Source organism: Anolis carolinensis, chromosome 2, assembly GCF_035594765.1.
Source record: "Anolis carolinensis isolate JA03-04 chromosome 2, rAnoCar3.1.pri, whole genome shotgun sequence".
Classification (NCBI taxonomy): Eukaryota; Metazoa; Chordata; class Lepidosauria; order Squamata; family Dactyloidae; genus Anolis; species Anolis carolinensis.
This window is the reverse complement of record NC_085842.1, coordinates 67916687-67941525: the sequence shown is the minus strand read 5'-3', so window position 1 is coordinate 67941525 and position 24839 is coordinate 67916687. Positions and strand designations below refer to the sequence as shown.

Here is a 24839-nt window from a genome sequence, read left to right as displayed (position 1 = left end):
GCATATCAATTAAATAGATTACATCAGTATACATCAGTTAAGAACATAACAAGGATTTTAAAAAAGTACATATACTACAGAGGAAGCTTTGCCTTGTCTGAAAACAGTCTGAGAAGTTTTAGAACATTTTAGAAACATAGGGCTTTTTCCCATCAAGAAAAAAATTCTTAATCCAAAGTCTTCCAGATGTTTTTGCGACTCTTTCTCATACTTCTGACAGGTATTTTAAAAATATCTGTTTATCCATATATATTTTTTACAAATCGCATTTATAAATTGTTATCAGGTCTTACTATTTTGCGGAAGAAAATGTATCAAGCATTCAAACTACCCAAAGCCAAATGTTCCAAAATACCAAATAACTCGGGTCAGGAAACTAAATTTCAGTATAACTCTGAAATAGACATCACTCACCCAATCCAATTTTTTACACCTCCATTGTATTCTTGATAAATGAGATTATACTTAAGAAACAGACTCAAAAAATTTGTAGATTGCTTTTTGATAGTGCAGTACTGAGCATCAACAGAAAAAAAATCTACAGAACAAAAGGGAGGAAAGCATGTAAAAGTGGACTTAATAAAGATGATGCTATATGTGCTGGTGTATTGCTCTTGAAAGACTAATAAGGCATTAAGAAACTACGTCGTTTTTTAATGCCTTATTAGTCTTCAAGGCCAATACACAACCTAGTGTATCCTGAGTAACTGGATCTAAACCATTTTTGTCCTTTTGACCATGATAGCATTTCAAGGTCACAGGATTATTTTTAGTAACATTGAGGGACCCTTTTCAAAGCAAAAAAAAAGCTTGATTCCTGAAACAGAGGGGAAAGCATTTTTAAGTTAAGAAAAACATAACTTTTAAAAAATATTGCACATGAAGGGAGAAGGCTAATCTAAACATATTCTTTCTCATATTTTTACAGACTTATAACTGTGCAAGAAAACTCAGAATTTATCAATAACAGCATGCCCTCCAATTGTCTTGGTTCAACAGAAACAAACCCAGTTGATCCTCAGCTGTCCAATGATCTTAGCAGTTTTTAAAATAGCCTATTTCATCTCTCATTTTATTTCTTCATATTTGGCTTGCTTCAATTGCTGCAAACTGAATTCAAAATGCAACAATAGTTTTCACTGAATTAACACAGTGAGAATTTATTCATCATGTCAGAAGCAAATTGAGAATATAGCTATAGAAAAAAACACAAATTTAAAAACTTGGCATCATGCTAAATTTCCTTTGACCAGAAGCTAACCACCTCTGGTGTCACGGTAAGAAAGTCCTCCATTGAGCCTGTGGCAGGGCTCAGGCTGCATTGCAGGAAGTGGTTTGTGGTTTGCTCTTCTCCAACTCACGTCGTGGACTCCACTTTGTGGCCCCATTTCTTAAGGTTGGCTCTGCATCTTGTGGTGCCAGAGTGCAGTTTGTTCAGCGCCTTCCAAGTTGCCCAGTCTTCTGTGTGCCCAGGAGGGAGTCTCTCATCCGATATCAACCACTGATTGAGGTTCCGGGTTTTAACCTGCCACTTTTGACTCTCACTTGCTGAGGTGTTCTTGCTAGTATTTCTGTAGATCTTCGAAAGCTGCTTCGTGATTTAAGTTGTTGGAATGCTGGCTGATATCCGAACAGAGGATGGGTCGGAGATGTCAATGCCTTGGTCCTTTCATTGCAGGTGGTGCAATACCAACTAAAAAGTATAATTTCTCCAGTGGTGTTGGGCATAGACATCCTGTGATAATGCGGCATGTCTCTTTAAGAGCCACATCCACTGTTTTAACATGGTGATATGTATTACACACTGGGCATGCGCATTCAGCAGCAGAGTAGCAAAGCGAGAAGAGATGAGAAGACAGAGTTTTGTGTTTCCTAAACCCATTATATAACTACCAGGATTTCCCTGCTTAAAATAGTAGTTTCACATTACAGTAGAGTCTCACTTATCCAACATAAACAGGCTGGCAGAATGTTGGATAAGCGAATATGTTGGATAATAAGGAGGCATTAAGGAAAAGCCTATTAAACATCAAATTAGGTTATGATTTTACAAATTAAGCACCAAAACATCATGTTATACAACAAATTCGGCAGAAAAAGTAGTTCAGTATGTAGTAATGCTATGTAGTAATTACTGTATTTATGAATTTAGCACCAAAATATCACGATATATTGAAAACATTGACTCCAAAAATGTGTTGGATAATCCAGAACGTAGGATATGCGAGTGTTGGATAAGTGAGATTCTACTGTAATTACTCTTAGCATCTTGTTGTCTATCTGCACCCTTTTGACCACATTCTGATGTGATTTGGATACATGAATCCTGGTTTTCAACTGTGAAATAATGGAGAATTTGAGATTGAACAACATACATGCTTAAAGACGCACAACATTTCTGTAACACAAACTTAAATAACTATTAATCATCACACACAGCACTTATTCAGGTAGCTGATCACAGTTAATAAGGAGGAGAATATGGAGGATAGGCATGTACCGGTAATAAATAATAATAATAATAATAATAATAATAATAATAATAATAATAATAATAATAATAATAATAAGTTTATTTATATCCCGCCTTCATCTCCCCCGAAGGGGACTCGGGGCGGCTTACAGCAAAATCAAAATACAGGCGGTAGCATGTGAATAAGCATCCCAGCAAATGTATTTAATATATTTGCATTGTATACCTCATTTCATCGCATAATGGTTGCATTTTTTTATCTCTTTTTAACCAAAGAAGTGGGTGCAACTATTACATAATGAAAAAAGTCTGTTTTTGATGCTCCCGTTTCTGGTTTTTTTTAAAAAAAAACCTGCCTTACCTCCAAGACAGGAGGAGTAGGGATTATCCATTTCCAAACAAACAGCTCAATTTCTGTTTGTTTGTTTTTGAAAACTGCCTTGCTTTGGAGAAAAGTGTAAAAAAGAGGAAAGATCCAAGATCCAAAGAGCTCAATTTTAGCTTTTTAAACTGCCTTTTCTTTGGAGAAAGAAGGAAGAGAGAATCTGAACCCCAAAAGGCTGTGTGGCAATTACATGTAGAAAGGTTTGAAGCCAATTTTTGGAGCAAACGAAAAAGAGTATGACGATTGTGATGACTATTGTGTGATGAACTACAGTATTGCATGAAGTTACAGAGTTCGTAAGTTACAGAGACCTTAAGTCTCATATGTTGAAAAAAATATATGTAGTATTCCTAGTCGTGGCTTTTGTGAACAGCACACAGGCACTGTAAATGTTGAAAGCCTGACAGGAACCTGGTTCATTAATGAGGGAGTTACAAAATACAAATCATATACTTGAGGGATGCTTCTCATTGCTGGTTCCTTATTGATGTCCAGTTCATTGAGAAGCTCCCATCAAATCCTGGAATACTTTGGTTCTGTGAGGTTTCTTCCTGCTTGTTGCTGCCATTTCCTATTGCCATTGCTTAGTGACCCAACATATTGGATGGAAGAGAAAGAAGGTAATCCCCACATAACTTGTTTTCTATATGTCTTTGATTCCAGAAAAATAAAGACAGAAGGCAGTATTAACAGCAACAAGGAAGAAGCAAGCCTATACAAAATGGGGGGGGGGGGGGTAGCTATCCACAAGTCTACAAGTTTCTTTTTTGATTCGAAGATGTTTTCCATTAGCCTTGTTAAATCATCATGGAACACAGAAATAACTGGCTTCAAAGAAACATAAAGCCTGCAGGAATGGACAAAGCACAATCCTCCAGCAGGTATTGGAGTGTAAACTCCAGTACTTCTCACCATTAACTGCTGGCCAGAACTGATGGGAGTTGAGGTCCAACAGTAACTGGAGAGGCAATAAATATGCTCTGTGCTGGAAATACAGATTCCAAGTGTACTTCTCAGCTTCTACTCCAAAACTGTTAGAACATTTCCTCCCACAAGGCTAGCACTCAAGCTTTGGGGCTTCCCTCTTAAAGGGGGAACATACAATACCCCAAAAGCTAGAACAGCTGTTCCTTCCTCCCTGTCCCTGCTCAACCAAATATGCCTCATGATGCACACTTTCCCTGGGCAAATCCTGTGACCCAAACTATTGCTCACAGGCTCTTTTGTCCTTCTGGTGTGCAAGGCTTGTGCAGGCAGGCGAGTCTGAATGGCTGCATGCACACAGGGTGCCATCCGGGACAAGAGGCAAAGGGGGGGGGGCAGGAAATAAATGAGGCCATCCTGTTCCTCATGGTCCTCTCTAGTCTTTCTTCTTGATCATTAACTTTCCCTCCGTACCTACATTTTAGCCTTTTGTGTATTAAATCAGCACCCTCTAGGAAGGATTGCACCATAGCTTATATTTCTGTTAGTAAAATGTACTATTCTGTTATGTGTGTGTTTCCAGACTTGCTATTAGCATTGAAAGAGTTAAGTACTTGAGGGGCTAAGGAGAAACAGCATATTTAGCAACTGTATATTTACAAAGGAGGGCACAGTCTCCACAGCCATAAGTTACATTATTTGTTTTATTTAAACATGTGTAGGTGCTTTCCCATAACCTTTTACAAGCAAAGAAAATGCTTTAAAACAATAGGATGAAACAAAACAAACACACTGGCCAAAAGACAGTGTCTATTGTGTCTTATAAGCCATCTAGCAGTGATTCACCAAGTATTGCACTGACCAAGCCAAAATGAAGAAAAATAATTTCACCTAGTGTTGTCGAAGGCCTTCATGGCCGAATCACTGGGTTGTTGTGAGTTTTCCATGCTGTATGGCCATGCTCCTGACGTTTCTCCACATCAATGGCAGGTATCCTCAGAGGTTGTGAGGTATATTGGAAACTAAGCAAGGGAGGTTTATATATCTGGAAGAAAGAACAGACAACAGACAAGAGTTCTTTCTCCCACCCTGGACCTTCCACAGAACTATACACCTTCCTTGCCTAGTTTCCAATATACCTCACAATCTCTAAGGATGCCTGCCATAGGTGTGAGCAAAACGTCAGGAGAGAATGCTTCTGGAACATGGCCATACAGCCCGGAAAACACACAACAACCCAGTTTTACCTAGCTGTTGCATCAGCCCACAAAACCCACCAAAAAGTCAGATGAAGGCTGTAATCCTGCACCAGCATCATGTTGTATACTTTCAAGTTATTTCAGATATAAGGCAAGTCTAAGGCAAAGGTATCATGGTGTTTGCTTGGCAATACTTGAGCAGAGAGGAGTTGCCATTGCTTTCCTCTGAGGCTGAGGAAAGGGTTTCTGTGGTACAACAACAACAACGACAACAACGTATTTATTACTTGCCCCTTCTTATGGTTCAAGATGGGACACACCATAGTTAAAATACAGCATAGTACTAAAATACTCCTTGTCCAACACCTAAACCACAATACAACAAAGGTATTTACAAACTTAAGTAACACTAAATCCCACTGAACCCAGACACGTATATCTGAGTCGACATGCATAGGTTAAATGTACTGTTAATTAATCATTGCATGTTACCTCTGAGCATCCAGGGAATTATTTTATATCACAGCCTTTATCTTTGTCAGAGAGAAAGAGGAGCTGGAGAAGGGCTTCACATGCACAACTGATCTTTTAAAAATGCCCTGGTGCCTTCTCCTGGTTCTTGCAGTCTAGTCTTGAAAACCATGGTAGAAAATATCACAGTCTTCGAACTACTAGAATGTTAGCAAATTCTAGTAAAAAATGCACTTGTAATACACTTAATATTGAATTAAATGACTTCCATGTCAAAAACACCAAGGAATTCCAGCACTTGAGAGACATGTCCTGATTCTACATATCATTTATTGGATACTATTATAGAGATGGACATGGAAGTTCAGTTGGGGAAAAAAACACAAAGGTGTTCTAAAATCAATTATTTGTGACAGTATACTGGACTAGAGGACCCCAAAATTCATCCAATTTGACTCCTTGCTAAGGGCAAAATATTTTAAAACATCTTTCCTACTAACCAATTGAATAAAAGAATGGATAGTATAGAGACTAATGTTGTATTTGTATCAACACAACAGTACACACACACAACACTGCACACTTTGCAACTATGTTGGCACTGTGATTTATCAAGTTTAAAATCGATATACTGAGGGGGATGGAGGGGGAGATATTTCTGTGTATGCAAAGAAAATTTCCTCCTAAATGAGGCACCAGAATATTTTCGGAAGTAAAGGAAAGGCCTTGTGGAATTCTCTCGTCTTAAATGCTAAAATAATTTGGCCAGGCTTTGGTACTCTGTATTGACTTGAGGGAATGTCTTGTTCCAACCTTGAACATAATTACTGTTCTCTAGAGTATAATTGGAATAAATCTTTTTTTTTTTTGTCTGTAGCACTTGCCAAAAAATCCTCCTCCACACCCACACGTCATTTCAAAATATGGTATTTTGAAGCACACAGAGAGTTTTTAATATTGCCTTACGGACGGTATTTTTAATAGAAAGGTATTTATAGCAAATATGTTTTTTAAACCTATCACATTTAGAAATTTGGCAAGAAGGAACTTATTTGATTTCCATGTGTGTTATGCAGTTATATATATTAAAAGAAACACCATGCTTAAACTGCTGATTAATTGATTATCGTGAGCCACCCCTTCTTAAAAAAGAAAAGAAATACTAATGAGCCAAATTAAAATATTGTAGCTAGAGTGGTTCTTACATACATACATACACACACACACACACACATATATTCAAAGGAGGAGGAGAAAGAAATGCTTGGTGTGGATAAAACACTTCCTTAGTAAATTACCACTGGCTCCAGTGAAAGGCATTTACAGTAAACACAAAATGTCTGCAAAGCATCTGTTCTATATAAGAAAGAACTTTGCTCTTTGCTCCTAAAAACTGTGCAATAAATAATTCACACCAGCCATTCAAGTCATATTATCAGCCTTCATCATTTAGGCTGTTTATTTTCAAAGACAGAAGCTAAGATTTTTATGTTTTATATTTACCACATTTGAAGAGAGGCTGTGCATAGGTAAATTGCATACATCATTACATACAAGAACACCTCAGCTCTGTGTTTACATTTTAACATAATAAGTATCAGGTTAGACCTGGATGAAAAGTGCACACAATGATGACATCAGAAGATGATTTTGGTGAAAATCTATTAAATATGCAAGAATATATACAGAGTCCCTGTGTGAGAGTATATGTATATATAAAATACTTGCTGGAATTTTAACATTAGACTTTACTGGAGATTTAGTGGGGTTTTGCCGAAGGCAAGGTTTTAATAGCAATAATAAAAAAATACTTAATGGTACTTAGGGTGAATCATGTGTGGTCACTATGTTTAAGAAAGAATAATACCAAACATCTGTGTTAGATTTGCATGTGATAAAAATGGTTCTGCCATACTTATGGACAATTTTAAAAAGAACAGAGATATGACAATGAAATTTAAAGAAAAAATGTAAACATCCTATGTTTTGGAATAGGAACACATAATCTGTGGTTGGTATAATCAGCTGGGCTTGGATGAGTAAAACCAAAGATGACATTCACATGTAGCTATGAAACTTACTGGGTGGCCTTGAGACAGGCATTATCACTCATTCCTATCTACCCCACAGTGCTATTGTGGCATTAACTCTGAAGAGGTGTTGTTGTTGTTGTTGTTGTTGTTGTTGTGTTGCTTTGTTTTGAAAGAGAAGCAGAACAACAAAGTAATCCATAACGCATTTTATTATAACACTGTCTCAAATTAGCAGATGAGAAATTTCAGGACTGCAGTCACATTTTGTTACAGGGTTCACACACATCACCCCCGCCACACACAAATTAAGCAAGAAACTGGCAAAACTTTCTCTGAATAACTCTGTCTTAGAAAACCCTATGAACTAATGGTAAATCAATGGGATCATAACTCTCAGGGGTGGAATGTGGATGGAGGGACAAGCTCTCTACTCAAATGTTGGAGGGCAGCAAAGTCATGCTCCCTTGATTTTCTCCAGGAAGAATTACTTTATTCCTTTAGCCGGCCATAGTTTCCTTTGTTTACGCCTTCCTCAGCACTTTAATGGGACGATAGTTTTGGTATCGTCCTCTCCCCGATTGTATCTGACACTACTGGTACTTTCTTTGGCCCATTTCCTTTTAGGAGCCAACCCAGGATTTTATCATAGTATGTTTATTTTATGTGACCTCATTAGTTTTAGGATTTGTTTTATTGTTGATTGAGTTGTTTTATTATTGTGTTTTTACATTGTCTGTTTAGCCTGGGCTTGGCCCCATGTAAGCCGCCCCGAGTCCCTTCGGGGAGATGGGGCAGGGTATAAAATTAAAATAATAATAATAATAATAATAATAATTATTATTATTATTATTATTATTATTATTATTATTATTAAACAAGACTAACCCCTCAAAAATTGGAAGCATATGTTTGCTTGCAAAAACCATTGCAACATTTAAGGCCCCTTCCACACTGCCATATAAAATCCAGATTATCTGCTTTGAACTGGATTATATGGCAGTATAGAATCATATAATCCAGTTCAAAGCAGATAATGTAGTTTATCTGCTTTAATAATCTGGATTATATGGAAGTGTAGAAAGGGTCTGAGTAATAAGTTCTGGTTGTCTACATGGTGGCTAGCAGAGAAGATAGTTTTTCAGCCAACTACACTCCCTCCAGCAGAATTTTTTATGGTTGACATAAGAAATATGTCTCACAATCTTGTCTTTGAGGTTTAATGTCCAGTTCCTAATCTGGAGGTTTTTGTTCTGTTTATCCTCTCCTTGTTTTAATATTTTACACATTTCTTTATTTGCTTTCCGTTTGAAAAACAGTACTTTTAGGACACTGAGTTTTGTTGGCTTTGGTGGTGGTGGGGGGGGTTTAAAGGTCAATCAAACGAACACTCTGCCTCATGTGAAGGTGTGTTTCTTAGTTCAGGCTATTAGGATGTTATGGAGTAATATTCCTTCTACCTCTGCAAACACTGCTATGGATACATAACATGTTATCCCCTGAAATACACTGGGGTCAGAAAGTATCCCAGAAGTCATTTAATGAACTTTAAAAAAGTATGGGTAACAGGTTAAAGGCCATTTTATCTTTTGGATCCCTGTCCTCCCTGTGAGCTCCTATTAAACCCAGGTTTTGGCAGTGGCCAGGGAAGCTTTTGTGCAATTAAAGCTTGTGCACCAGTTGCACCTGTACCTTGGGAAGTCAGACTTGGCCATGGTAGTCCATGCTTTGGTTACATCCCATATAGACTACTGCAACATGCTCTACATAGGGATGCCTTTGAAGACTGTTCGGAAGCTTCAATTGGTCCAACGAGTGGCAGCCAGATTGCTCGCTGGAGCAGGGTACAGGGAGCACACAACCACCCGTTATGCCAGCTCCACTGGCAGCCAGTCTGCTTCCAAGCTCAATTCAAAGTGCTGGCTTTAGGCTATAAAGCCCTAAATAGCTCTGGCACAGCTTACCTGTCCAAACGTATCTCCCTCTATGAACCATCTCAGAGGTTAAGATCGTCTGGGGAAGCCCTGCTCTCCATCTCGCCTCCTTCACAGGTATGACTGGTGGGGAGGACAGACACAGCCTTCTCAGTGCTGGCTCCTTGACTGTGGCACTCCCTCCCCAATGAAATTAGATCAGCACCCTCCCTTCTGGCCTTCAGAAGAAAGGTAAAAACTTGGCTATGGGACCAGGCCTTTGGGCAATAAGCAGTAAAAGGAATGATTAGAGATCATGTGCAATAGAGATTGATATTGGAATGGCGCTAGACTTTCACTTTTGGATTATGTCAGTGGTTTTCAACTTGGGGTCCCAGATGTTTTTGGCCTACAACTACCAGAAATCTCAGCCAGTGTACCAGCTGCTAGGATTTCTGGGAGTTGAATGCCAAAAACAGCTGGGGAACCTATCTTGAGAACCACTGGATTATATGATTAAAATGTTTAAATTAATATGTTTTTAATTTTATGTTTTAATGTTAATGTTATTGCATTTTTATGATTCAATCGATAGTTGTATTTTATTATTGTTGTGTAGGGATTAAGTTTTGCCATAATATGTTTTGAAACCGCTTTGAGTCCAGAGTGAGAAAAACGGTATACAAGTGAAGTAAATAAATAAATAAATAAATTATCCTCTGCAAAGAAGTATATGCAGTGAGCCCTTTTTAAAAATTGGCTGCCACCATCCCACAACAGCTGCCTTTCAAAAACTGTAAAATAAGAGAGATGTTTCTGTATTTGAGAAAATTAAATGAGACATGTAATTCAGAAGACAAACTATTACCAAATAAATAATGCCATTTTCATTCTGTAAATTGGAGTCAATTAATGTCTTGATCCACATATCCTTTGGTGCTGTGGGGAAAAGATTTGAGAACAGAACACACTCCTTATCAAATACATCTCCACTATGTTTAACACCAAATACAAAGCAGAGGAGAAAAAGGGCGAGAAGGAAGTGCTGCTGCTGCCTATAGTAAATGCAGATCACATCTGTAAGCTAGTGCAGGACTGATTCAGAAACTATATTTCTTCAGTTACAGCAAAAGCAAAGAGCCATCTTCATATCTATGAACTTACAGTAAATGTTAAGGGACATACGATATCAATCGAAGTTCTGCTATTGATTTACATTTTCCATAAGCATGTAAAGGTCAAAGCCTTAAAAGGTTGTTTATGAATCTGCCCAGAATTTGGATTTTTCAAGAAAACTATAGTTCTACCATTATGTTCATGTTCACACAAGAAATGACACATGTGTAAGCAAAGTTACATCTTTGGAACAGTACTATCACTACTCTTCTGTAGCATGGATAATTTCTGAATGGGGATTCTATCCCATTATGACCAGTTTAAAAAGGTTTGTAATGCAGTGTGTGATATGAAAATTGGCTGTAAATAATATCCTCTGTGTCTGAATGTACACTTTACCCAAAATATATATCTGTAGGTGCAAATGGAAGCCATTACTCTGCCATGCCATATCTATCTGAGAAAATGAGAAGGGGAAGGAACTGAATCAAATATCATGACTGAATGAAATAGGCACATCTTCATTTTACAGGTAGTGAAAAATCAAGTGTAAGAATATGAAAAATGTTCAAAACCGCAACCTATATTCCAAGCATAAGAATCTTCAACTTGCTACTTTTGTCTCTAACAAAATGTGGCAATCCATACATCAAAGAATGCAGATTTGTACATTTCTTTCAGATTATCAAAATGTTTATGATGCAATTAGTTTTAATCAATCACTGTTCAGTTTAGCTGTGTTCTGAAAATAGGAACAATTTTTACCCAAGTGCAGTTTTAAAGTACTTTCCTCAAATGCAATATTTATTCTTCTACATTTTAGTTACAATGGACTCCTGAGACAGGCAGCAAATTGTGTAGAAGCAACAATATGTTTTGGAATGTATCTCCCAAGCAAACAAAATATAGTTTCCTAAAAGATACACCAAAGCAAGTGCTAACTAGCTTCTGGTAAAATGAAAATTTTGATGTCACTTTTAGAAAGAAGCGTTTGCACATTACATGGAAGTGTTAGTCTCCAAATGGCTCTTGTGAAAAGAGAAAAGGCAGGGATCAATTCCAGGAAGACGTGTTTCAAAACATTTGATATCATTTTCATATGTCTGTGCCAAACAAGGCTAAAATGTAGACCTAAATAATGCAAAATGTGAAAAGGGAAGCAATTTGCTGCTCAAGAGCTATCCTTTGTTGGAAAAAAATCTTCTGTTTCAAGGACAATCCAAGTCTGCTCTAAAGCTATCATAGATGAAGAGAAGATAAGGGCTGTGAAATTGTACATCAAAGGTTAGAACAGTGGACTGAGCAAACATACAGGTAATTTTGGCACAATCTTCTCAACCATGGTGAGATACTCTGCATTTCAAACATACATTTGTACTTAACACATTTATTTTTATCATAGTTCAGGAAGATTTTTCAGAGGAATTAATACAATAACTGAGGACAGCTAGAATGGTGCTCTGAATTACACCATTTGGTTTAGGATGGCTTCAGCATGTCCATTGCATCTATTCTTCTTAAAAACAACTTTCTAATCTAAAATTGTATGCCTTTTTAATGATGCATAAGTGGTCACACTACATATGAACATACTCTGAACAAACACAGGCCAGGGAAGTAAAGGAGTATAGGCAGTGCCAGGGTAGCTCAATGTGAATGAAATATCGGTTTAGCTTCATAATTTATCATCATAGCCTGAAAGCTATCTCCAATATTAGCAGGAAATATGCAACTCTAAAAAAGAAGAGATAATTCATCTGGGGGGATCATTTCTTTACTATTTCCATGAGCTCTTCCCCCTAAAAACAGATAATATTCACAGTTCATTGTCTTTTAATAACCAAGAGTTAATGTGGATAGTTAAATAATTTGTCACTTTTATCATCTTTTTTACACAAAAATAGTCTCTGCTTCATTATTTATCCTAAAGTTTCAACCATTTATGAAATTATTTGTAACAGTACAGCACTTTTTCATACGCTCCATCATCGTACGCTCCATTTCAATGTGAACGTTTGCATGTATGACATTTAGAGCAACCTTGCATGTCACCTCTGAGACTGACTGCTATATTGAGCTGTCCCGATCCAGGCAGGAGCCGTATGGATGTGGAAGCATCCATGAAACCTGAAAAAAGCCTCACTTTATATCATAATCATCATCAACTTTAATTATATCCCACCTTTTCTCTAAAACCAAGATTTGAGGCAGCATATAAACAACAGTAGACTTTAATCACGGATAAATTGGACAATATTGCTTTCTCATACTCTTGGGGTTTTCTGTTTTTAAAAATACTCAATTTCTTTCTGTTCAATATATGAAGAAATGTATGTTCTGTGGGATGTTCATATCGAAAATCAACCAAGCAACTTTCTCCCTGATTTCTGTATACAGTCCTTGTTTGTGTTCCCCAGTCCAGCTGATGGAATTAAATGTGCAAGATACTTTTTTTCCTGGCTAAAATCCCATGAAACAGCTTTTGGGAACTGAGAGTGAGAGACCTGTACTCAGCATTTGCCTTTCTCACTCAATAGTTGACCTAAACTGAGCCAGAGTGCAAGTTTGCCTCTTGCCTCTTCGAATCTTCCCTATTGGGTTCGAGACAGCATCTTAATGTGAGAAAACTGTTGTAAAGTAGGAACAACACAGGAACAAACAAAATCACAGCTGAAACCCTTAAATTAGCACAATCTAATATAATACACTGTAGTAGATTGCACTGGCAATCTAAATCCAACATTACAATGGCAGAATATCCTTCTTCCCACTGAGGTTCTTCACGGTGCCTGAAAATTCAGATTTCTAAGGCCAGTTTTGGGCACAGACATGATGCGGTGATGAGTGAGATCACCATTATATAACAATTTTAAAAAATGAGGATGATTAGCAATCCATTAACTAGCATTGATAAAGCAGTGTTAACGTCCACAGAATTGCAAGCAATAAATTAAAGAAAGCAATACCGGACAATGAAAACATATTTTCAAATCTATACTGTACAGTAATTATTTGACTGAAGAAAAATCGTTGGTAAAACACATAAAAGAAACAAGGTTAACTGCTTTCTGTTTCTATTTATTTTCAAATTGTGGCAAAAAGCCTTACTGAATTTTCTTTACAAACAAACATGCTTTGCTTACCTCTCTCAGGTGTATGTTTTCCTTCTCCTTCTGGTCTAAAATCACTTCTAAATGATTAACCTGAGATTCGGCCTCAGCCATCCTTCGAGTTCGTTCGTTGTCATCCTCCATTCCTTTGGATGGCAACCCTTTACTCTGCAACATTTCTAAAAGCTTTTTGATGGATTCATCTCTGGCATTTAGTGTCTGCTTCTGAGTTTCAATTCTCAGCTCCATTTCTTCCAAGGTTTTTCTCAGGAGAAATAACTCTTTTGCCTGCCTGTCATGTTCAGCTTGAAGCCTTCGGAAATTCTCTTCAGTAAGTTCGATGGTGAAGTGTTCAGCACCCCGGTTTCCACTTTCTTGTTGGAGAAGATGGTTGAGGTCTCTCTGAGTCCTTAGCTCATCTTGCAGTGCCTGGATTGTTAGCTGAAGATGCTGCAACATAAAAGAAAAGTCTGAATCCAACTGGTCTACAAAAACTCAATGGGTCAATTGTTAATAAAATTAGTGGTGAATGTCTAAATGTGCAAGTGATGTTATTCAGTTGCTGTTATAAACCATGGAAGAGATGAATGTAAGCACACACAGACAGGGCCAATTACAGGTACCAGTAACAGTGAACAATAAAACCTAAGGCGAAGTGAAAAGAACAGCATTAAGAAAATGTAGATGTCAAAGGAGTGATACTTCCACAAGCAAACACTGTATGTAACAAGCCTGACAATTCGGGGGGGGGGGGGGGGGAGAGACTAGGAAGCATACTCTCAGATATGATTTCTGTATCTTTTTACTGCATAGATTATTAGTGCTAATCACTCTGTATGAAAATAAGGGGATTAAATTGTTAAATGAAACTGCTAATGAAACTATGAGCTACTTTAGTAAGCAGGACAGGCACATAAAGGGTCGCACATGAAGCAATACTGCATTTTTCAAACAAATGGACTGCAAAAAATGAACAAACCTTTGTTTTCCTGGCATCCCAAAACTGAACAGCATAGGAAATGAAAAAAAATGAAGCAAAATCAACAGAAAGTTTAGGTGCAAGCAAAGGATATTCAACAGAAAGAACTAAATTTAACATAAAGTACATCAACAGAAAAATAAAACATTGTATTAAACAATACAATTACAATTTTACAGAATTTGTGCACACACACAGTCACATGCATACACACATCTCAAGCAATAGAAATTATACACTGGCGTGTAGCGGATGAGGAACTTGGAATAAATCCAAGGAACTGTGACGAAACCAAAAATAACCTGAGGCACTGTTCTGCTAAAGCTCATGCAAGTCCAAGGGGAAAAATACACATACTATTGTAATAGCAGTAGAAGGAATATAGGTTGTATGCCTGTAACTGTGGTTCTTCAAGTGGCCATCTGTGAACTCACATAAATGGTTTGTCTGCATCTGCAAAATGTGTTGCCTGGAAAATTCTAGAGCTTTTACGTAAGGTTTTTGGATGAAAACCCCACCCATCTTTAGGCACCTCATACCCATACTTCGTGCCTAAACTCCCAGCTTCATGGATGATGCTTCTGGAAGATGCACTGCATAGGCAAAGAAACCATTTATGTGAGCCACAGAGACAACAAAGAACACTTTTTAAAAAAAATTCTAGACCCATTCTAAGCGACCGTGGACTTCCAGATATTTTTGAGATACAAACCTAAGCATGCCTGTCTAGCAGAGTCAATCTTGAGAGATTCCAAAAAATATCTTGAGGGCAATGTATAGGTAGCCGTGACATCAGCAGAATAAAACTGAAATCAAAATGTACCTTTTGATGCCAACCAACAGTTCATAAATCATGTGCTTTAACAGCTAGTTTGATGCTTTCAGTCTTCAATAGACACTAACAATGAAATGGTACAAACTCCTCAGAGTAAATACAGGTGTTGATTGCAAGATTGAAGGTTCCACCAAATAAAACATTTCCTTTATATAGAGAACTAGCAAATTAATACTGAAATTTACATTGACATGTACACGTTCCATTTTAGGTATTTGGGGTGGATTTGTTTTAGAATGTACTTTAGTGTTTTAACAGAAGGCAATTGTAATCCATGACATGGAGGGCTGACAATCAAGAAGTGTATAGGTCTATAAATTTTAGCCAAAAATTGCCTTAAAGTATTGGTCCACTTATACACAGGTTGATGTAAGTTTTGTACCTTAGCTCATATCAAAAAGAACCTTCTCCAGTAGAGTGGTGAAAGGAGAAAGCTTAGTCTATCCTGGGAAAGCTTATAAGAAATCTTAAAGCCTACCCTTGACTTGTACATGAGGTTGATTTACACATGAATATTTATGATAGTTAATAAAAAGTGTGCTTCTATCTAAATATCAAATGAAATAATTAATGAAAGTTAATCTAATCTTTATGTCTTAGCATCTTTTCTACATTAATAAATTACATCATGCACACATTTCTGTCTTTATGAAGGACCCACTCTCCAAAATATGGGATTTTTCTGATTATATGAAAGGAAATGTTTTCCACACCTCAAATAGGGGGAGTCCCTTACAGCAACTCTAATGTACTTTACTTTAACTGACTTATTTTCATATTATTGTATAAAACATATTTTGACTGTAAGAATTCATGGAACTGAGTATATGTTATAGGGTGCAAAGAAAAGATGGTAGTGCTGTACAGTGCTGAAGAAATATATTAATTAAATAAATAATAACCAAAAGACACATCACTCCCACTGTTCTCCTTGACAGGAACATTTTATACTTCTCATTCAAGTGCATTCTGAACTGGTACAATTCCCAGAGGGCTCTAGCATATGTAATTTCTGAATATATTTACACATTTCTTGGAGCATTTATAACTAATGTTCACAAAAAATATTTTAGGATGCTGATACATATATTTACATGGAGTTGTTTCACTGTGTTTACTGCCACTTAATAATCAGCCTAAATCAGTTTTTTTTAAGAAGAATACTTGCTGCCACTGGACTTTCCTCAAAGCAATCTGCTAGTACACAGTACGCACACACAAAAATTAAAAAAACAGTAGGGAGAAAAGGGTGATGTTTATCCCCTTCTTTGTCTCTCTCATCTTGTCTAAGGATCAAACTGGACAATATGTTTAGCACATATTGATAAAAGCCATCTCTTTGTTATGGCATGTGGCCTTCATCACCAGGTCACCTTGTATTTAGCACAAAGATAAATCCCATAACAATAAGGCAGATAATCTCCTCTGTGTTTTAAAAGAGCTATCCAAGGTGCTGGACCTGAGTTAGGGTTCAACAACCTGGATATGTCATCCACAGCTAAGGCTAAAATTTGGAATGCAGTCACCACTCCATGAATATGGAAACTGTCACCAATAATTTGGCATGCTTTGTTTTGTCATTACACATTAAAAAAGTAAACATGGGATTAATTTGAAAACATAATTGCAAGATATGTATCTCTAAGAAGATCCCAGTCTGGAAAAGAAAAAAAAACCCTATTCAATCTTAAGAAACGCACACTTTTCTTAATGTCTAATTTAATCCTCAATGACAAAGCAACAAAAGTACTGAGAGGGTAGTAACTGCAAATTACAATGGCTCTAACCAGAGCTGCAATTCCCATAACACACCATACTCTCTCCACCTTGTTTGCTTAAGCTAAAAAACCCTGAACTAATCCAAGGAAAGCCAGTTGAGCTTTGTCTCTCCAACTACCTTAATTAGGTTTTTGTGACAAGGAATGGTTATATAGGCATTAGGTATCAGAGAATTCCTGCTCAAGTAATGGTTACAGGAAAGTTACATCTCCCTAGTAGAATGTGTAAGGAATCCAAAACCTATATGTGTTAATGGGCACCTGCAGGATTTTGAGAAGGTGTCACAGGCGCTGTCATAAAACTGTGCCTTCAGCCACTGCTTCATAACTGGACTGTTAAAGAAGAGAAGCTGGTGGAGCTTCTAAAAGTCTGGTTCAAGGCTGAAGGTGATTTCTGGTTTCTTTTCCACTTTGGATTAAATATGGATATATGAATTCTCATAATTTAGCTGAAAGATGCACCAATAAACTCTTCTCCATATTCTTATGTACAGGTCACTTCTATCTGTTGGAAACCAGCAGAAAAAGTATACAAGGGATGAAAATTCCCCCACTATGATTTAAACTGTTGTGCCAGTGATTATAACATCCTACCACATAGTACAGAAAAACACCATGTCAGAATCCACTACCTTTTAAAGGTGGTGGTACTTACAGACAAGGTAGGAGGTCGAATCCAATGGGCCCATTTCAACTTTATTATTCTAGGAAAGTGTAAAGAATTGTGGCCATGATGCTACAGACTCTCTCTGCTATAAGCACTAAAGCCATGCCTAGTGGCTGATGCTACAAATTAATAGCTGCTAGAAAAATAAGCCACATCGTGCGGAAGTATGATCTAGCACCAAGCCAATACCTGCTGGGACAATTAGTCTAGCGGTGTCCTGAGGACAAGCAGTCAAGGGAAGGGTTAGGATCACAGCCGCATGGGCTCACAGCAGGCCATGGAAAGAGAAGAACTCGTTGGAGCAAAATATGGCACAAAATGTAGCGGTCAGTTTTCTGACCTCCTTACAACTAAAGTTCTTTCCCTCTGGCAGCAAAATAATTTAGTGACCTACATTATTATTGGAAACCATACTTACAGTAGAAATGTGGAAACACTATAAAACAACCTCTAGAATACATAACCTCAAATAAAAAATTGATTAGAAATATTTATGTTAAAATAAATACCTTACTACTACATCTTCTCACAAATAGTAGGTCTTTGGGTCATTTTCTTAACTCTGAACTTCCCATTGCTGTATTTATATTTCTTCATTATTAACACTCTGGTAGGAAAAGACTTCCAGTGCTTTAAATATGGTTATATAAAGTTAAATGAAGCATTTCTGTAACTTAATCCTAAAAGAGGACTCAGCATTACAATGGCACTGAGAGGAAGGAGCCAAAAACAGTACATTGGAAGCAAGAGATGAAGGACTGACAAGGACAATTTAATAAAAGCTGCCACTGCCTGTTGGAAGGAGAGAAGCAAAACTGACAACTTCAAGCTTTCAGAGGTTTACAGTGATTGTTCCACATCCAGGAAAGGAACTGTCACTACTGTCTTAACTTTTAAGATTAAGTTTTAACTTTTCCATGTCACAGAAGTAGAAAAAAACCATCTAGATGCAGTAGGGATGCAAAGGAGATTCACAAAAATTCTCAATTTCAGTGGCAGATACTGTCTTAACACACTGAAGTACCCCACTGGAAACCCGTCACTCCACCTGAGAATTCTTGCCTCCAGTGTGAGAACAAGGTAAGGGTTTTATATATAATTTAATTTCTAGAGAAAAATCTCTACACAAAACCTCTTTTCTTTTCCCTTGATGAAGCAAAGCATGTGAGTGTGTACAGATGTGGACATAAAAGCATTGTCTGATCGGTAAGAAAATACAAAGAACCCCTGAAGTATTACTGATTTGGTCTAATCCACATAATTTGTACAGTGAATTAAAAAATCTTCTCCATCCCTTAAATACAATAGCATAAATTAGCATTTAAATATATGTTTTTTTTCTCCTTCAACATTTAGTGAGGTCACACCCATGTCGCTACAAAGGAAATAAAAACATAATCCTGATAGTTAAAGAGGAGGAGAAATGCCCCTAATTAAATTATAATCATACCATATCTTAGTTGTATCTTTGTTATTTGGAAACTGAAATCTACACATTAGGTCTGAGCTCTGGCTTTCTTTATCCATCCAAAGAAACAGCTTTAAGAAACAATTAATTATAGCCAATTAATGTAATCGTGAGAGAGGATGAAAGGCAGGGAGGACAAAGAGGAGCTGCCTGTCAGGAAGCACCCAGTGACATCTAGAAAGCACCTGGCCCTTTGGGGAAATATTAGAATAACACAGAGAGATACCACAAAGCTAAAATGTGGCCCACTTATAAAGAATAAAATAACAGACTGAAAATTGGGCAAAAATAGGCAAGCCTTTTTCAAAGTTCAGAAAAAGGTGAAGCTGCAGTTAAAAGGCACTTCAACCAAAGTGAATGTCAGACTTAATTCAAACATGAAAGCTAATGTACGTGAAGTGCCTTTCTGTGCATACACAGAAGGAGCCATCAAGTGATTAACTTTCATTTTAGATTGAATTAGTCTCACAAATGAGAAGAGAAACCGACTGATGGACATATAACACCCCTGTTTTCATAAGGAAGTATTACTTTCTGAGGCACACATACTTAATACTGGTCTGAATCAAATGTAATACTAAAATGAATAATAATAATAATAATAATAATAATAATAATAATAATAATAATAATAATAATTTATTCTTGTACCCCGCCCCATCTCCCCGAAGGGACTCGGGGCGGCTCACATGGGGCCTTGCCCAACATCATAATATAAAATCAAAACAAAAATACAAATTTACAACAATAAATCAACAATATCGGTAAAACAATCGAAAAGGACAATCTTACAAGATAAAATGTTAAAACAGGTATATCAGGCCTCAGGTCCACATACATGGCTCCTTCCTCCAATGTGGTTGAAAGGAGACTGGAAACATTCACTTCTATTTCCAATTATCCATGGTTTACTGTTATGTCTGAACACAAACTGTGATGATTTAGGGAAAGAGTAGGGAGTAGGAATGGAATCTGTATCCAAATAGTGGCTGGAAGAAGTAGCATCATATAGGCAGTCCCCAAGTTACTAACAAGATTGGTTCTGTAGGTTTGTTCTTAAGTTCAATTTGTATGTATCAGAACAGGGACATTTCACCCTTGTTCTTAGTTATGATTCATTTATAAGTCAGATATTTGCAACTCGAGGACTGCCTGTATTATGAAGGCTCTAATATTCTACTCTTTGCTTTGCTGGGAAGAACTTAAGACCTCTATTGGATCAAGATCTAAGGCTTATCTAGTCCAGTAATATCTTCCCAAATTGGCAAGCCAGTTGCTTCTGGATGGAAAGAACTATTTACATATAATGAGGTTTCATCTCAGTCTTCATCAACTCTGTCTAAAGCAAGGACTAATGCACAGTGTTCTTCCTTTACCGACATTATCATTATTACTTCAATGGGCTGCTATTGCCTTAAGCTACTCTGTGCTCTGAACCAATGCAGGGAATGAGATTGGACAAGATGAAGACCTTACTATGGGGCATCCTCAAATTGCTTCTTAAATGTACTGCTTGCTTCAATCAAGATTTCCTTGGAAGCAAATCCAACAAAACTAAATGTTACTTAACTCTTAAGTGACTGTAGCCTTCTTCTGAGATCTTTCTATGAAGAATAAGAAACTGGTCATCACAAACTGACTCAAAAGTGATTTTTCTCAATTGGGAACAACTCTTAAAATAACCAGAATCTGTAGCCCAGTCAGTGCATGTTTATACAGAGGTAAATCCTACGGAATTTGATATAATGTATTTTCAAAAAACTATGTATATTTTACTTATTCTTACATGGTAAGGGTATATACCAAAGATTTTCATGAGAGTAACCTGAATAAAAAACATGTATTAAAATGTGGAGTCCAAATAAAAGATTGCCATTAGCACAGATGCTGTTTTTTGTCTTCAAGTCATTTCTGGCTTATGGTGCCCTAAAACAAACCTATACTGGGTTTTGTGGGGCTAAGAGTATGAGACTTGTCCAATGTCACTCAGTGGGTTTCCATGATCACATGTGGAATTGGACCATGTTCTCCAGTGTCATAACCCAACAACATGCGAGACTGAATTCCAAGCTATGTCCACAAAAAGTTCTCAAAATAACACATATTTGGAAATACATTTCACTTAAAAGTAATACAAGTATATGCATGTAAGCCCTGGTATATATTTAAACATCCAGACTGGGTTCCTGTGACTTTAATTTTTAACACAACATGGGGAGGAACAAGTCACCATAAAGCCCTATCAAGTGAAACAATGCCCTCTCTCATCTTCCCAGTCGAGAAGAAGCATACAGAAGCAGCCTACTGTGGTCTTGTTATTGAATGCAGGAAGAAAGCAAGCCCTCCCCTGTGCTCTCCACCAGCAAAGAAAGAGCCGTGTTCTAAGACAGTGGTTCTCAACCTGTGGGTCCCCAGCTGTTTTGGCCTACAACTCCCAGAAATCTCAGCCAGTTTACCAGCTGTTAGAAATAAAGGCCAAAACATCAGGGGATGCACAGGTTGAGAACCACTGTTCTAAGAGAACAGCTGTGACTAAAAGTTGGGGAATGGAACCTCAGACAGGACAGGTATCTTAAGTCTGCTTAATAGTACTTAACATTGCTTTAAGGAATAAAGTTACTGAAATGCCATCCTAGATTCAGTCTGTGTGATCTTCTACAGTCCCTCATCTATAACAGAAAAAAAATATTTAGCCTTTTGTTTCTTAAATAAAATATATAATATAGTGCCTTGGAAGTTGTATTTTGACATTTAAATGTTTTAACATTGAATTTTAAAAAAAACAGTATAAAACATAAGAATATATACTCTCTCAAAATCTCTAATCACCTTGCAGGATAAAACAAATTTAAATAGATTTAAGCTTAGCATCTACACTTAAACATTGTCTCCTCTGCAATTGCAGCATCAATAGATTTTGTAAAAATAGCTCTGTCAAAAATCTGCTTTTGGGCCGCACCAGCAATTCCCTATTCTCCTTGCAGACTGAAAGTACAAACAACGCTTCTCTAGAGAAACTCTCTATTTGGATTCCAAAATGCATCCCTTGCCATGTAAGTCTCTGAAAGAGATGAAAACCAAACCAACTGTTCCCATCTGAGTTTGACTTCTCAGCTGTGTCTTCTCTACAAAAAAGTCTTCATAATATGAATTGTTCATGTGGCCCGCCCTGTTTTTTACTGTTTTCTCTGATTTGTGCTGTAATGTATATGATTATTTTTGCACTGTTATATTGTGTTATGATATGTTGTTTTATTTTGTTATATTGTATGGTGTCTGGGCATGGCCCCATGTAAGCCGCCCCGAGTCCCCGTTGGGGAGATGGTGGCGGGGTATAAATAAAGTTTTATTATTATTATTATTATTATTACAATTTACTGCAGGCAACTATTCTGAAGTCTCCCCCAAGAAAAATAACAGTTTGCCACAAGCTACAAAGAAAAAATAAACAATAACTCTTCATCTGCAAATGGAACAAAATGTTCAAGAAGATCAGGTGTATCTGAGGTCTTTTCAGCTGCAAACAAAGCACAGGGGGAATCCCAGGATAGCTGGAATGGTAATGCATATTTATGGACATGAATTTAGATTTGTTTTTCTGTGGTTTTATGTCTGACAGAAACCAAAATATAACCCACTACTTAGCATTCTGCCACACTTTTCCTTGAAATATTTTATACAAATAGTTTATACTATTGGTTTAGGTTTTTAAAAATACCATCTTTCATTCAGCTATTTTTAAATACTTGTTGGCCAGGAGTGATGCAAAATTAGGGCATCCCCTTTTCAAAAATAAGAATTCTACCTTCCCAAATGATTTTTTTTTCAAATATCTAGCATTACAGTAATCCCAAACTTTGCCTGAGCATTTAGAAATTTAGTTGAGGAAATAAAACAAAAAAGGGGGGAGCAAAGTTATGGAAAGAACAAATAGGAGACTTCCAGGTATGAACCATTTCCAGTGTCTCACTCTCAGCGGTGTTAGAAATTTCAGGAAAGGAAATGTCATCAGAAGGGAAGGCATAATTCTTATCTGGTGGATTGATGCGTTGATTTGTTGGCAGCAATGCTAGGTTATTCAGGAAACCATGTTCTGTGAGGTAGATCCACATATGAGTATTTATTAACGCTCCACTGTTTACTATGACATTACTCAGACTATCTGACATACCACTGTCTGACTATGTCTTCCCAAAAAAAGCCCTTCTCCTGCAGTGAGTATTTTGGTTGTTTTGTTTTTGTGCCTCACACAGCTAATACACAGATACCTTTTCTTATGCGTGCAGATCCCAATAAGGTGGCCTTCTGCAGCTGGCAGATAGTAATTTTGCTAGTGCCAGTTGTGTTCAAGTGCAGGCCAAGGTCTTTAGGCACTGCATCCAGTGTGCCGATCACCACTGGGACCATTATTTATTTATTTATTTATTTATTTATTTATTTAGGCAATTTCTATGCCACCTTTCTACAATGGTTTCAAGGCAGCTTACAACATCATTAAAACATACAATATAATATAAAACCATTGATAAGATAACCCAAATTGGTTACATAACTACTTCCTCATAGGACATTAAAATTACCATTAAATTAGATTTAAACAGTCTAAAAATCCCCACAATGTAGAACGGTGTGATTATTTTGCACTTCATATACTATGTATGGAAATGTGTACTGCTACCATATTCCTTTGCTTGGTGAGTTTTGTTGTTGTTTATTCATTCAGTTGCTTCCGACTTCATGACCTCATGGACGAGCCCACCCCAGAGCTTCCTGTCGGCCGTCGCCACCCCCAGATTCTTCAAGGTCAAGCCACCCATCTTCCTTGTTGCTTCCGTTTTCCCCACCATCATTATCTTCTCCAAGCTTTTCTGTCTTCTCATTATGTGGCCAAATTACTTCATCTTTGCCTCTAATATCCTTCCCTCCAGTGAGCAGTTGGGCATTTTTTTCCTGGAGGATGGACTGGTTGGATCTTCTTGCGGTCCAAGGCACTCCCAGGATTTTCCTCCAGCACCAAAGTTCAAAAGCATCTATCTTCCTTCGCTCAGCCTTCCTTATGGTCCAGCTCTCACATCCATAGGTTACTACGCATAATACCATTGCTTTAACTATGTGGACCTTTGTTGCCAGTGTGATGTCTCTGCTTTTCACTATTTTATCGAGGTCGGCCATTGCTCTTCTCCCAAGAAGTAGACGTCTTCTGATGTCTTGGCTACAGTCTTCGTCTGCAGTGATCTTTGCGCCTAGAAATACAAAGTCTGTCAATGCCTCCATGTTTTCTCCCTCTATTTGCCAGTTATCAATCAGTCTGGTTGCCATAATCTTGGTTTTCTTGATCTTTAACTGCAACCCAGCTTTTGCACTTTCTTCTTTCACCTTGGTGATAAGGCTCCTCAGCTCCTCCTCACTTTCAGCCATTAGGGTGGTATTATCCACATATCTAAGATTGTTAATGTTTCTTCCAGCAATTTTAACTCCAGCCTTGGATTCA

The 24839-nt window shown here is 37.3% G+C and overlaps 1 protein-coding gene across 18 annotated transcripts in view; it reads right to left on the bottom strand.

Moving 5' to 3' along the window:
* Positions 1-24839, bottom strand: part of erc2 (ELKS/RAB6-interacting/CAST family member 2) — a 698491-nt gene that overhangs the window by 567533 nt on the left and 106119 nt on the right. For 11 of the 18 annotated variants that reach the window (XM_062969888.1, XM_062969890.1, XM_062969892.1 and 8 more), the window contains exons 3-4: positions 14601-14624; positions 13655-14071 (exon numbers count right to left, since the gene is read on the bottom strand). In XM_062969888.1, coding sequence (XP_062825958.1) covers positions 13655-14071; positions 14601-14624 — 441 coding nt within the window. The remainder of the gene's footprint in view (positions 1-13654; positions 14072-14600; positions 14625-24839) is intronic. The other 7 variants (XM_062969891.1, XM_062969895.1, XM_062969900.1 and 4 more) reach the window with 1 other exon arrangement.